The sequence below is a fragment of the Sceloporus occidentalis genome, unplaced genomic scaffold (assembly GCF_023333645.1).
Source record: "Sceloporus occidentalis isolate IW3139 unplaced genomic scaffold, rSceOcc1.0.p SCAF_19, whole genome shotgun sequence".
Lineage (NCBI taxonomy): Eukaryota > Metazoa > Chordata > Lepidosauria > Squamata > Phrynosomatidae > Sceloporus > Sceloporus occidentalis.
The window spans coordinates 688,859-703,270 of NW_028316999.1; the positions used below are offsets into that span (position 1 = coordinate 688,859).

Here is a 14,412-nt window from a genome sequence, read left to right on the forward strand (position 1 = left end):
CCCTCATCTATTACGCAAAGTTTTCAGCAAAAGCTACTAAAAATGCTACTAAACCCGGAAGCGTTGTTGCATGACCCCGCCCACTACGTCATCCTGAAACCCTTCTATCTGTCGCTTTATGTAATATGCTGGCGTGCGCCTTTAGATGTTACACAAGGCAGATGCACGCGTTGTAGGTATAGTATTGATGGGCAGAAGATGCGGTGTTTAGGGTCACGGAGACGGTGAATTGTAACGATAAAGTGGTAATATATTAGAGTCATGGATGTATAGATGGGGCTGGGCAGGTATTGTGATCCTTGCAGGCTGCATCAATGGTGTCCATGGCTTCTGCGCCGGATTTTTGCTAACGATGCTGCTGAGCTGTGTTTCACTGATGCAGGCCCACGTGTATGTTCGGTACAGGTTTATACGTGAACAATAAAAGTGATATAGTTGTGTGCAATGCATCATATGCTGTAAAAGTAGAGGAAGTTTACCGACGGGGTAGCACTTAAGCGGAATTGCATCCCAGCAGAAGTGGTAGAGGTTAACACAGTAAGGGAATGTAAACATGCATGAGATAGGTGTATGGCAGGCTAGATGGACTAAATCCCTACTCTGGTACAATTGAGGAAAATGAAGCTTTTAATATGCACCATGTATGACCTCAGTTTCTCTCAATAAGTATCTCTGGTATCTATACATCAATTAAGAAAGATATGGTCAATAGGGAGGAGAGGGACTCGACCAGGAGGAGCCTGGCCAGCGGCTTGTGGCCACTTGCTATTAACTTATAGAAGTAACCTTTTTTTTTTTTTTATGTAAACTCATTATTGAGCTTTATTTCTTTTTCTAACACTTAAAAGAAAAAAAACGTTTTCAGACTTCCCAATGTGGACTTAGGCTCTTAGTCGCCAAGAGCTAAGACAATAGGTGTTGCTCCAACACACTAACAAAGCAATCTTCCTGTAGAATGGGTTGCCATTTTTATTTTATATACGCCGTTCTGCGTGGCCAGATAAGGGGGAGCGCTTTAGGGTGATTCGATAATGCTGGCTCTGTTGCCGATTATTGCTACATGAGATGAACTTGTAAACTAAATATCTCCAAAACAATTCCACTGATTGACAAACAAATCACAAGCTATAATTCTTTTCAATAAATAAATGTACTTATGCAGAAGTACCTCTATGACTAGCTATATATATATATATATATATATATATATATATATATATATATATGTGTATATGTGATTGAACCTTTTTCCTGATTCCTTCTTTACACTTCAGTGCTTTGCAGGCTGATCCTGAAATGCTCACATCTTAGAAGTGCTTGGGAGCCCGTCAGAGTCATGTCTCAGAAAACGAAGCCCACCAAGCCCAAAGTGGAATCTGGAAGTGAAAAAACAGATGGGCGCCAAGAAAATGGCTCTGGAGCAGACACAAAAAAATCTGCTACTGTCAAAAGCCCGGTAAAGCGTAAGCCCCAATCCAAGGGGACAGGAGTGAATAAAGCAATATCTCAATCGAGCAGCAGTGATAGTTCGGATGTGGATGCCAAGAGGAAAAAAGATGAACGCAGCAGCGGTTCTCTCTTGGAGGCTGTTAAGAAGTCCCGTCTGGACGCAGCTCTGTCTGTATCAGAGTTTAAATTCAACAAAAAGAGGGTACGACTAGTGTCCAGTCACGCTGACCTGAAAGATGATGCCATGGGAATTGTATACTGGATGTCACGGGATCAAAGAGTCCAAGGTGTGTATCCATGGGGCAATAAAATCCATGAGGCAGGTTAAGGAGAAGGGTGGTAGGTTTATGTGTTAATAAAGCACCAAGTGTAAGGGAAGGTGTCACATTTTGTTCATTATTTCCCTCTAATCTCTTGAGAGGTTTTCCTCCATGCAGATAATTGGGCTTTCCTTTATGCCCAACGCTTGGCTATGAAACAGAAGCTGCCGTTGCACGTTACTTTCTGTCTGGTGCCGAAATTCTTGAATGCAACAATTCGGCACTATGGCTTCATGCTGAAGGGTCTGCAAGAGGTTGCAGAGGTAAATGTGAAATACACAAGTGAAAAGACTCAAGCTTTACTTGATTTTCCTCCTTTTAACCTGTTGCATCTCCTGTAGGAATGTAAGGGACTAAATATCCCTTTCCATCTGCTTATTGGATATGCCAAGGATGTTCTTCCAGCCTTTGTGGAGGAGCATAGTATTGCTGGGGTGGTGACGGACTTTTCTCCCCTACGTGTCCCCATGCAGTGGGTTGAAGATGTTTGTGAGAAGTTACCAAAGGATGTACCACTTGTGCAGGTAAATCAACTGCTGCTGCAAGGACATCCGTGCTATACAGCTGTTTTCCTATATATAACATTAATAACTATATATAAGTATTTAACTTCAGCACACATACTCATTTGAAATAATGCTTGTGCGTTCACACAAATGCAATGAAGCTAAATTTTGAGCAATTTCATACAACCAATTCAATGGGAAAAAGATTACCACTAGTATCCTCATTAACCCTGGGAACTCCTGAAACTCATTCATAGCCTAGGCTACATATTAGACTTTGTGTTTGGTTGCAGCATTCTCAAGTTATTGATTATCTTTTTAGATGTTTAATGTTTTTTGTTTCTGCCCAAATTGTTATGCGATGCATGTCCTGTATACCCATTGTACAGCACTGCGGAATATGATGCACTAAATAAAACTGATAGTAACTGCTACTAACATGATTCGGGCAGACTTTGTAAGGGTGGGGAAGTTAAGTGAAGATGCACTTTAGGACAGGGATCTTTACATTTTGTAGGTTGGATATCAGATTCCCTTGCATAAAAACTGTCCGTTACTTTTAAATTAAAATGTATTCAAAAATAAACACAAAATACAGGTACATTTATGGTTTAACCCCTTAATGACAATTGCCGGTTCTGGCACGGCACGGAAAAACAAGTCGATTATGACAAATGACGTGCCAGAACCGGCACGCCTTTAAACGGGTGCAGAAAGCGATCTACGTTCGCTTTCTGCACCCAAATGGCGTTGCTGTAATGCCTCGACCTCGAGGCATTCAGCAACGCCACGATCGGCACCAGGGGCCATGTCTGGCCCCTCCCCGGGGCGTCAACAACCGCCATACATTGTATGGCGGCGGATGCCCGTTTTAAAAGCGTTTAGGAGGCGATCAACGATCACCTCCTAAACTTAAATGGTGTCGCTGGAATGCCTCCTGATCAGGAGGCATCCAGCGACGCCAAACACTTACCTTTGGATGGACTGTGACCGCTCCGGAGAGCGGTCACAGCCGCAGCTGCTGGTGATCTTCGCCATCTGCAAGATGGCGGCGGCCCGGGGAAAAAAAACAATAAAGGTGAAAAAGTTCGCTAGACGGTCTCCTGACCCTCTAGAGAACTCTGGCTCCACTTGCAGGTTGAATACAGGTACTGCATTCAACCATGCAAGTCAATGGAGCCCAGCTTTCTAATCACAGTGTGATTAGTAAAAATAAATTAAAAAATAAAATAAAATTAATAATAATTAGAAAAAAACAGTAAAAAAAACCAGTAAAATGTAAAAATAATTTCCCACTGATGTCACTATCAGGGGAACCTTCAAGTTGAAAAAAATTTTTACATTTTTTTTTAAAAAAGGCAAAAAAAATAAAATATATATATAAAAAATATATTTTTGTGAGCAAGTCCTAAAATTAGCACATTAGCTTAAAACAATTCTCGCATGGAAAGAGTTAAAATACTGGCATATTAAATGCCCATGGGGTGTCTACTTTAAAAAAATGTATGATTTGATGGGGTAAATTGAATTGGCCGAGTTCAACAATGTCCCAAATAACACGGGGGGGGGGGGGGGGAAGGATGGCCACACATCTAATTTCCAATTAGAAAAATGCACACGTACCAAATGTGGCCTTTTAGTTCCCCCAAAAAATGACAAACCCATGCATGTGGGATATCACTGCGCTCAGGAGATGTTGCTGAACACATATTGGGGTGTCATGTGACAGCGGCATAAACCAGGAGCTGTAAATTCATACATAAAGTAGGTGCAAACTTTGAAAAAATTCTGGTGGTAAAATGTGTGCATGCAAAGAGTTAAAATACCAGCATTTAAAATACCCTGGGGTGTCTAGTTTTCAAAAATATATGGCTTTATTGGCCACACTGAAATGGCCCGGCTCAAAGATGTACCAAATAGGGCATGGGCAGTGGATCCCCAAATGCCAAAGTTCAACATTGAAAAATGCGCATGCCACAAATGTGGCCCTTTTGCCCCCAAACAGCCAGGCAAAATCATTCATGTGAGGTATCGCTGTACTCAGGAGATGTTGCTAAACACATATTGGGGTGTTTTATGATAGTGACATATACCAGAACCTGTTTATTCATACCTAAAGTAAAATGTGTATGGTAGTAATTTTTTTTGCATTTGTTTTTTCCACAAAGTTTGACAAAGGCTGATGGTAGAATTAGTGCTTGAAAAGGGTTAAAATACTAGCATTTGGAATACCCTGGGCTGTCTAGTTTTCAAAAATATATGACTTGATGGGGTAAATTGCATTGGCCGGCTTCAAAGATACCCGAAATGGCACATGAGGGGAAGAATTACCAGATTTGGAAAAAATGGCTTTGAAATAGCAAAACGCTACCTGTACTTTTTGCCCCATAATGTGTAGAAAAAAGCAAAAAAACATAAAAACATTGGGTATTTCTAAACTCAGGACAAATAGTAGAATCTATTTAGAAGGTTTTTTCATTACCTTTTATAGATGAGTAAAAGATTTTTCAACTAAAAGTTAGAAACAGTCATTTTTTTTCTAAATTTTTCACCATATTTTATACTTTTTTTTAATAGTAAATAATATGATACAATCAAAACAATGTCATCTAAAGAAAGCCCTTCTTGTCCTGAAAAAAACAATATATAATGTGTGTGGGTTCAGTAAACGGGAAAGAAGAAAATTACAGCTAAACACGAGCAGCGCAGAAATGTTAAAACGGCCATTGTCACGAAGGGTACAAAAAGTAAAATCAGCCTTTGTCACGAAGGGGTTAAAGTAGATATGACATACTTTGCAATAAACATATAAACTTTCCCACTAAACTCCGTTGCTAATATTGCTTGAAATAAAGACTTACCAAATAAAAAAAAAACCTGTCTCCTGTCGAGGTGACTTCTTGTGGCTTATGCTGGCCGTATATATTTTTTTTATTCTATATATATATATTTTTATAATTATGGCACTATTGTTACCATTTAATAGGTAAATACTCTAAATGTGTTTACCAGTTTTTCATTCAGTACGTACAAACGGTTCATGTTCTTAACAATAACCTTGTATTAAATGTATTTCGAAACATTTTATATATTTCCAGGTGGATGCACATAATATTGTCCCATGCTGGTCTGCATCCAACAAGCAGGAGTATGGAGCAAGAACCATCCGCAAAAAAATTCATGACCAGCTTGCTCAGTTCCTAACAGAATTTCCACCGGTGACCAAGCACCCATTCACCCCTAAATTTGAAGCAGAGGTATGCGAAGAAGGGTTCAGCCAAAATAATTTATTAAAAGTATTAAAAAATATACATACTTGGGTTATATGAAACTGTAAGATGCAATTCTTGTCGAATTATGTACAAGGGCAGTCTAGAACTGAAATGCAAGACAGACTTTTTGTACACAAGGTAATTTATAGTGCCAGACAAACATTTGTTTTAAATTTGTTCAGTTTTACACATTATGTTAAAGGTACACACAATATAAGGTATACAATATCAACACTGATCTGTGAAACATCTGGGGTGTACCCATTGTGACTTTGAACTATAGTGCCAGACAAGTCTTGACCTTCATAGAGCTATAAAGAGACAATTGGTATTCCTTTAGCCAGGAGATATCATACTTGTGTATTATCATACCAGCTCCGCTGTATTTGCTGCAGGTTCCTAGAAACTAACAATGTGTATGTTCTCCCTTGAACAGCCTATAGATTGGGATAAGTGCTATTCTAGCCTGGAAGTGGATCGAACAGTGAAAGAAGTAGGCTGGGCAGTACCTGGAACAGTAGGTGGAATGGGTGTGCTCCAGGAGTTTTTATCACAACGACTCAAACATTTTCATTCTGATCGAAATAACCCAAACAAGAGTGCTCTCAGCAACCTGTCACCATGGTTTCACTTTGGTGAGTCTGTGTAATTAGATAAGTTTAATAAATAGCAAGTTACCATGGTAATTATTCCATTAAACGTACCTTGCATTGTAACTTTTGAAATCCTGTCTGGTTCATCTCCTATCTATTAACTTGATGATTCTGTCTGTTGTTGGGTTGCGGAGAAATAAGTTTATTTCAGTGTATGTCAGTAGAAGGTATCGAGAGTTCAAAGTAGTTTATACTAAATAACTCTTGAATCCTTCCTATATAAAAGTAATTGTTCTAGAAAATCAACAAGACTTTGAGAATAAATAAGGATGTTCATTTTGCTTTTAAGAGCTAGTGGCCTTTCATATCTTCTGTGCCTCTGTTTTAAAATGTTCTCATGTGAGCGCATGAGAATCATTTGATGGTAGGTAATAAGTCACTATACAATCCCACTAACTGTTTATGCATTTTTAACGTACTAATGCCCTCTGCTTAGAAATTATTTTCCTGCTGTGCTCCTCTCGCAGGGCAGCTGTCAGTGCAGCGAGCCATCGTGGAGGTGCAGAAGTACCGCAGCAAGTACAAGGACTCTGTGGACAGTTTTGTGGAGGAAGCTGTGGTCAGGAGAGAGCTTGCTGACAACTTCTGCTACTACAACAAGAACTACGACAAGGTGGAAGGTAATAAAATATACCTCCTCAGGGATGGTAGAATACATGCATCTAGCAATTTATACAGCAGTTGCTATGTTTGACTGTACATGTTCAAATATATTCTCTAGATCAGGGGCGTCCAACATGCGGCCCGCGAGACCTCGAGGTGCGGCCCGCATAAGATCGGCAGCCAGGGCAACCGATCTTACGCGGGCCGCACCTCGAACCCTGCTACAACAAGAGCCCTGCTACTTACCTGTGGGAGGGTCTTTTGTACTGCATAGAGGAAGCGGAACCCAGCAGAGTTCACGTAACATCACATGACTCTGCTCCAGTCCTGCTTCCTGGTGCAGTACCAGAAAACGCTGAGGGAGGCCGTGCCCCCTGCTGAAGTCTGTGAGCGGCATAGAGGAGCAGCAGTGCAGGTAAGGGGGTGGGGAGGGTGTTTGAATCAGTATGCGTGATTGAGGGAATGAATGAGTATATGAATGAATGAGTGTGTGTGTGATAGCATGGATGTGTAAGTGCTGTAACCTAGGCATGATGGGACTGTGATTGTTGTTAGCAATCACACTCCTATCATGCCAAGTCAGCCAGTACATGCTGAAACCTAGCTAGCTGCCCCCCTTGTGTATTGATGCTGCCAGCAGTATGGGGTCTGCACATCACTTACAGCCACCCTGTACCAGCATGTACTGGCTGCCTTGGCATGATAGGAGTGTGATTGCTAACAGCAATCACAGTCCCATCATGCCTAGGTACCAGCATTTACTGGTTGCCTGGGTATGATAGGAGTGTGATTGCTGTTAGCAATCCTATCATGCCAAGTCATAGTGCTAATTTTTTTTGTCCAATTGTGGTGTGTTACCTACTTTTATTAAAAATGTGAGTTTTTATTATTATTTTTAAAGGTGGGGGGTCATTTTCGGTTTTGGCTAAGCAAACCGTGAATGTTTTGGTCCAGAATTTTCATTTTGGTGCATCCCTAGAATAAATAGAACTATTTCATTTTTAATTATCCTGAATTTGTAGTCACACAACTTCTAGGCCCAGAAATCAGTGAGAGGAAAAGTAAAGGTTTTGTGTCATTTACTTTATTTTAATCTGCATATTTTATTAAAGGCCATATTTTCTCACAGTGAAAAATGAGTGCTGCCCTTGCACGTATACAATTCTGGTGAAGTGGCCCACTGCAGAAAAAACTTGGACACCCCTGCTCTAGATGGTTTGATTAAATGTGGCAAGTTAACCCTTATGACTAAGAATCCCAAAGTACTTCTTGTGATCTTCGAAAAGATAGAAAAGAGGTTTAGCGGCAAGCCATCCTATTCTACCAACAATTTTGGGTACTGCCAGAGGTCACAACGTGCATTATAAGATTACCCATACTGTCCTATGTTGTGGTTTAACTGTGCAAGCATTAAGGAGACTAACTTAGTTATCTCTTCCTCGACAAGAACTACAAACCACAAAAAGTAACCTTCTGATCCTAAAATTAGTAATTTGAAACTGTTTTCTTAGAACTCTAGTATTTGGTTTCAAAAGAAGGATCCCAAAATACCATGATTTATACTGCTCACTGCATTATAAATTCACATTCATATTTGTTAGCTTTTTTGTGCTGAATGTATAATTTGCTTATGGCATCATTGCTTCCAAGGGGCTTATGACTGGGCTAAAAATACTCTCAAAGATCATGCCAAGGACAAGAGAACTCATTTGTACACACTGGAGAAACTGGAAGCTGGCAAAACTCATGATCCTCTATGGAACGCAGCCCAGGTAATACATCTAAGGTCCTTCATTTTAAATACTTTAACTGAGAAGTTATTTCAGATTAATGCAGGGTTTTCATAAAGAACACTCACGCCATCATAGACACATAATTCTTGTGTTGTCCCCCTTGCAAATTAAAGTACACCAAGTACTTTAATATCCATCATTTTTAGTAGGGCTGTCAGACAGTAATGACTTCTACCGTATGATATTTTTTAATCTGATACTAGTAAAAACATTTGGAAGTCCCCCAAGTGAATTCAGTGATCTTAAATGACTCACATTGTTTGGGTAGCATTTGTATCCCTTTTTGTGTGTGTTTTCTTCTTAAAAAAACAAACAAAAAAAAAAAAAACTTTCCTCTATGATACCTGGAATAAAAGGTGTCCCCTTTTTTCTGGATCTACATATGAATATCTCAGCCTTTGAGGAAGTATTACTCCTAACATTTCTCATCTACCCACAGATACATTATGTTTCCATTAGAAAGTGCTGGCTGAGTGTCTTGTTAACATAGGCAACAAAATAGATTAACCCCTTAAGGACCAGGCTGTGTTTTACCTTTTGTACCATTGGGACCGAGGCTGTTTTAACACTTTTGCGGTGTTCGTGTTTAGATGTAATTTTCTCTTCACTCATTTAGTGAAACCACACAAATTATATTTTGTTTTTTTCAGGACAAGAAGGGCTTTCTTCAGATACCATTGTTTTAATCGTATTATCTAATTTCCCATAAAAAAAATAAAATATGATGAAAAATTTAAAACAAAAACACATTTTCTGACTTTTACCCCAAAAATATTTTACTCATCCAAAAAAGCTAATGAAAAGAACCTACTAAATATATTCTACTATTTGTCCTGAGTTTAGAAATATCCAATGTTTTTATGTTTTTTTGCTTTTTTCTGCACGTTATGGAGCATTAAGTACAAGTAGTATTTTGGGTATCTTTGAAGCCGGCCAATGCAATTTACCCCATCAAATCATTTATTTTTGAAAACTAGGCACCCCAAGGTATTTCAAATGCTAGAATTGTAACTTTCCATGCACTAATTCTACCACCAGCCTTTGTCAAACTTTGTGGTAGTAATTTTTTTGCATTTGTTTTTCCACACACATTTTACTTCAGGTATGAATTAAAAGGTTCTGGTATATGTCACTATCATAAAACACCCCAATATGTGTTCAGCAACATCTCCCGAGTACAGTCATGGGTTTGTCGGGTTGTCTGGGAGGTAAAATGCCACATTTAGGAAGTGCACATTTTTTAACTTGGAACTTTTACATCTGGTCATTCTGCCCCCATGTCCTAATAGGACCATCTTTGAAGCTGGCTAATTCAATTAACCACATTAAACCATATATTTTTGAAAACTAGACACCCCAAGGTATTTCAAATGCTAGTATTTTAACCCTTTCCATGCATGAGATTCTACCACCAGCCTTTGCCACACTTTGTGTTAGTATTTTTTTGGTATTTTTTTTTTTTACACAAATTGTACTTTGGGTATACATTTATAGCTCCAGGTATACGTCACTATGAAACAACACCCTAATATGTGTTCAACAACATCTCTTGAGTACAGTGATACCACCCATGCATGGGTTTGACTGCTGTTTGGGGTTAAAAGGCCACATTTGGGAAGTGCGTTTTGTTTTTTTTTTGTTTTTTTTCCCCCCTATTTTGGTCAGTCTGTGCCTATGCCCTATCTTTGAGCCTGGCCACTACAATTTACCTCATAAAACCATATATTTTTGAAAACTAGACACCCCAAGGTACTTAAAATGGTAGTATTTAACCCTTTCCATGCATCAGATTCTACCACCAGCCTTTGCCACACTTTGTGGTAGTATTTTTTTTTTGTATTTTTTTCACACAAATTGTACTTTGGGTATAAATTTATAGCTCCAGGTATATGTCACTATCAAACAACACCCTAATATGTGTTCAGGAACATCTCCCGAGTTCAGTCATACCCCACATGTATGGGTTTGTCTGGTGTTTTTTTGGAAGTGCGCTCCCCACCCCCTCCGTTTCGGTCAGTCTGTGCCTATGCCCTATCTTTGAGCCCAGCCACCCCAATTTACCCTATCAAACCATTCATTTTTTAACATTAGACACCCCTTGGGTATTTGAAATGCTTTTATTAAAATTTTTCCATGTCAGGATTTTTGGGAAGATACAGCGCTAATTTTAGCACTTGCTCATAATAATAAACTTAATTTTTTTATTTTATTTATTTTACTCTTTTTGGACTTTTTTTTTTTTTACATTTTGCTAAAGCATAATAATTTTTAAATGTTACCATGTTTTGTTTTTTTTTTTTTTAAGGTTTTTTTTTTTATATATAAATATTTCACTAATCACATAGTGATTAGAAAGCTGGGCTCCATTGACTTGTATGGTTGAATGCAGTACCTGTATTCAAGCTGCAAGTGGAGCCAGAGTTCTCTAGAGGGTCTGGAGACCGTCTAGCGAACTTTTTCAACTTTATTATTTTTTTTTCCCGGGCCGCCGCCATCTTGCGGATGGCGAAGACTGCGTGCAGCTGCGGCTGTGACCGCTCTCCGGAGCGGTCACAGCCCGCCCTGGGGTAAGTATTTGGTGTCGCAGGATGCCTCCTGATCGAGGCATTCCAGCGACACCAATGAAGTTTAGGAGGTGATCGTTGATCGCCTCCTTAACGCTTTTAAAACGTACATACAATTTATGGCGGATGTTGACGCCCCGGGGAGGGGCCAGACATGGCCCATCATGCCGATCTCGGTGTTGCTGAATGCCTCGACATCGAGGCATTACAGCAACACCGTTTAAGCTTAGAAAGTGATCGTTGATCACTTTCTAAGCTTGTTTAAGTCTCATGACGTGTCAGGCACGTCATAGGTCGTTAAGTGACCGTTTTGCATGACGTGCCTGACCCGGCAATGGACGTTAAGGGGTTAACAACCGTCCTGGGGAATTACCCTTTCAGCCGTTGGACCTCAGTGTTTATAAAAAATTATGGTTTAATGCAGGGCTTGACTTATTTTGTTTTGAATCTAGGAGCCAGCTAAAAAAATTTAGGAGCCAGGATTTTCTTTTTAAACTAAGTTTTATTTTCAACGACAAAAATGAATGATGTCCCAAGGGAATTCCCCCCCCCTCCCTTAAATAGGGGTTCGAGGAAAGTGGACCTATAACTTTTTTTTTTTTTTTTAATACTTACATGTTCCCTTTTCTTTTCCCCCCCGCTCTCCTCCGACATGACGATCCTCTCCCCGTCACGCGGAACTCTTTTGTGAGCCCCGCCCCCTTGAGCCTCACGTCTTGAAAGGGGCGGGCCGAAGAGCCTCACTGAGGCACTGCCACTCAGCAGTACGGTGTGTGCAAGCCGGCCGCCTAATAAAATTAAAGCTGCCGACGTGCACACACGGCGGTCTTACCACCTCACCTCGCGGCTGCACCACGCCTAGGCACCAGGACAAAATTCTCAGTCCCCATGGCGACCTGGCACCTGGAATTTGTCGAGCTCTGGTTTAATGTGAATTTATGGTCATTATGCATCTTAACAACAGAGCTATTTGATTTAATCATTCTGGAATGCGCCCCCAAAATGTTACATCTGTTCTTACCTCTTTTGCCACAGCTGCAGATGGTTCATGAAGGGAAAATGCATGGGTTCTTGCGTATGTACTGGGCTAAAAAAATTCTTGAGTGGACCACATCCCCAGAGGAAGCCCTTAATTTTGCCATTTACCTCAATGATCGCTTTGAGTTGGATGGACGGGACCCAAACGGATACGTAGGTTAGTTATTAGCATAATAATAAAATCAGTGGGTGTGAAAAACTTGCTCCTAATTTGAAAAAAGGGTACTTTAAGAGAAATATGTCTCACTCACTTGTTTTTCCTTTTGAATGTTTTCTCTCACACTGATGGAAAAGAAGCTATGATATTACCAAAATAAGACTTTTGTGCCTTGCAATCTGTATGGATGAATCTTACAACACATTTTGTTACATGGTATATTTAAACCAATGTACCATCCCATGGCCTGTATTGAATGGACTGCAGAACGTATTATGGCATGCAACTTGATAGATTAATTCCTTTCTATATGGTTTTTTTTTTCCTCCTGCTGCATGCATAATATGCAACTGACTTTTTAAGTTATGCTACAGGCAGGCTGCAATTGTAACTCCGGTTGAAGAAGTATAGATGTACAGATTTCTGTTTGCATATTTGACAAACTGATTTTAGGGTTAGACAAAGATAACTTGAGTAACTCCAAAATGCAGTTTTTAAATTGTGATGTCATGTAGAGAAGGAAAAAGCTATCCGAACTTATCTGGCTACCTTATTGAAAAAGTAATTGCTTCCTTAGTTACTAAATCAATGAGTTAATCAAATGTAATTGACAATTGGGTTATTTCACTTTACAAACCCAGGCATGATAGCTGCCAGTCATACTGAATCTAAACAAATTAAATAAAACATGTCTTGCAAAGTGAAGTAGGCCAAAAGGTCTCAAAAATTCAAAAACAGATGAGAAACTAAGTAATTGACCTCTAGAAGTCTGAAAAGGGTTACAAAGGAATGTGTAAGGCTCTGGGACTCCAGTGGACCATGACAAGATACATTATCTACAACTGGCGAAAACTTGGAACTGTGGTTAACGTTCCCAGGAGTGGCAAGCCTACCAAAATTTCTCCAAGAGCACATCAAAGATTAATCCAACAGGTCACAATAAACCTAGACTAACATCTAAAGCGCTGCATGCCTCAGTTACGGTCAGTGTAAAAAAAACATTTCCCACCAAAAAGAACACAAACGCTTGTCTCACGTTTGTCAAAAAACATCTTGACACCCAAGACTTTTGGGATAATAGTCCGTGGAACATAGAACTTCACAATAAGCACATCATACCAACAGTCAAACATGGTGGTGGTAGTGTGATGGTCTGGGCTGTTTGGCTGGACATTCTCCTTCACGATTTTCCAGTAGCGAGAATTCATAATGCCATCAAATATTGGAAGTCACCCAGACTTACCATATTTGATGGTACTATGCATTCTCGCTACTGGAAAATCCTGAATGTCCAGTTGTCAGTTTGTGACCCAAAGCTCTAGCACAGTTGGGTTATGCAGCAGAATTATAATCCAAAGCACTCAAGCAAGTCTACCTCTGAATGGCTAAAAAAATTAAACAAAATGAAGGTTTTGGAGTGGCCAAGTTTAACTCTCTACCGTTAACAAATGATCATTTAAAAGCTGCATTTTATGTTTACTTATGTTGTCTTATATTAAAAGTAGTTGAAAGATCTGAAACATTTAAATGTGACAAACAGAAGAAATCCGTAAGGGACAAATACTTTTTTTTACAGTGGAACAGAAAATAGTGTCCCTTTTGAAATGTTTATTTTACTTTTAAATAAAATATAACTGGAAAACAAAGTCTAATGGCAATATAGCAAGGTTGGCCAGGCTGTATCTTTTGAGCTGTTGCATTGTCGCTACGGCTACAACCTCTAGTTCCTTTGTTCAGTTGCCATAAACGTTTTACATTAGTGCCATGTTCCTGCTCAAAACATGTAATTTTCCTTTTCAGGTTGCATGTGGTCAATTTGTGGAATCCATGACCAAGGCTGGGCAGAACGTGCTGTGTTTGGGAAAATCCGATACATGAACTACCAGGGATGTAAAAGGAAATTCGATGTGGCGGAGTTTGAGCGTCGCTATCATCCCAAGAAGTTCGGCTAGTTATGGCGTTGTAAGGACATACTATATATGCTCAGGGAGTATGCAATAATAAGCACTTAAAAAAACCCCCCAAAAAATTATGCAGGACAAAGCCAGAACCTGACT

General features: G+C 39.6%; 1 protein-coding gene across 1 annotated transcript; it reads left to right on the forward strand.

Moving 5' to 3' along the window:
- Window positions 1-1,336: 1,336 nt before the first annotated feature.
- Window positions 1,337-14,307, forward strand: LOC149302256 (deoxyribodipyrimidine photo-lyase-like). The gene is made up of 9 exons (XM_089482387.1): window positions 1,337-1,736; window positions 1,887-2,032; window positions 2,111-2,293; window positions 5,374-5,532; window positions 5,984-6,182; window positions 6,668-6,820; window positions 8,454-8,575; window positions 12,196-12,355; window positions 14,156-14,307. The coding sequence occupies exons 1-9, from the start codon at window positions 1,337-1,339 to the stop codon at window positions 14,305-14,307; spliced, it is 1,674 nt and encodes a 557-aa protein (XP_089338513.1).
- The last annotated feature ends 105 nt before the right edge of the window (window positions 14,308-14,412 follow it).

Bases quoted from the DNA above. Each gene is read 5' to 3' on its own strand.
- LOC149302256 (XM_089482387.1), top strand. From the start codon at position 1,337: ATGTCTCAGAAAACGAAGCCCACCAAGCCCAAAGTGGAATCTGGAAGT. The intron at 1,737-1,886 runs GTGTGTATCCAT...TCCTCCATGCAG, and splicing joins ACGGGATCAAAGAGTCCAAG to ATAATTGGGCTTTCCTTTAT. The intron at 5,533-5,983 runs GTATGCGAAGAA...TCCCTTGAACAG, and splicing joins CCCCTAAATTTGAAGCAGAG to CCTATAGATTGGGATAAGTG.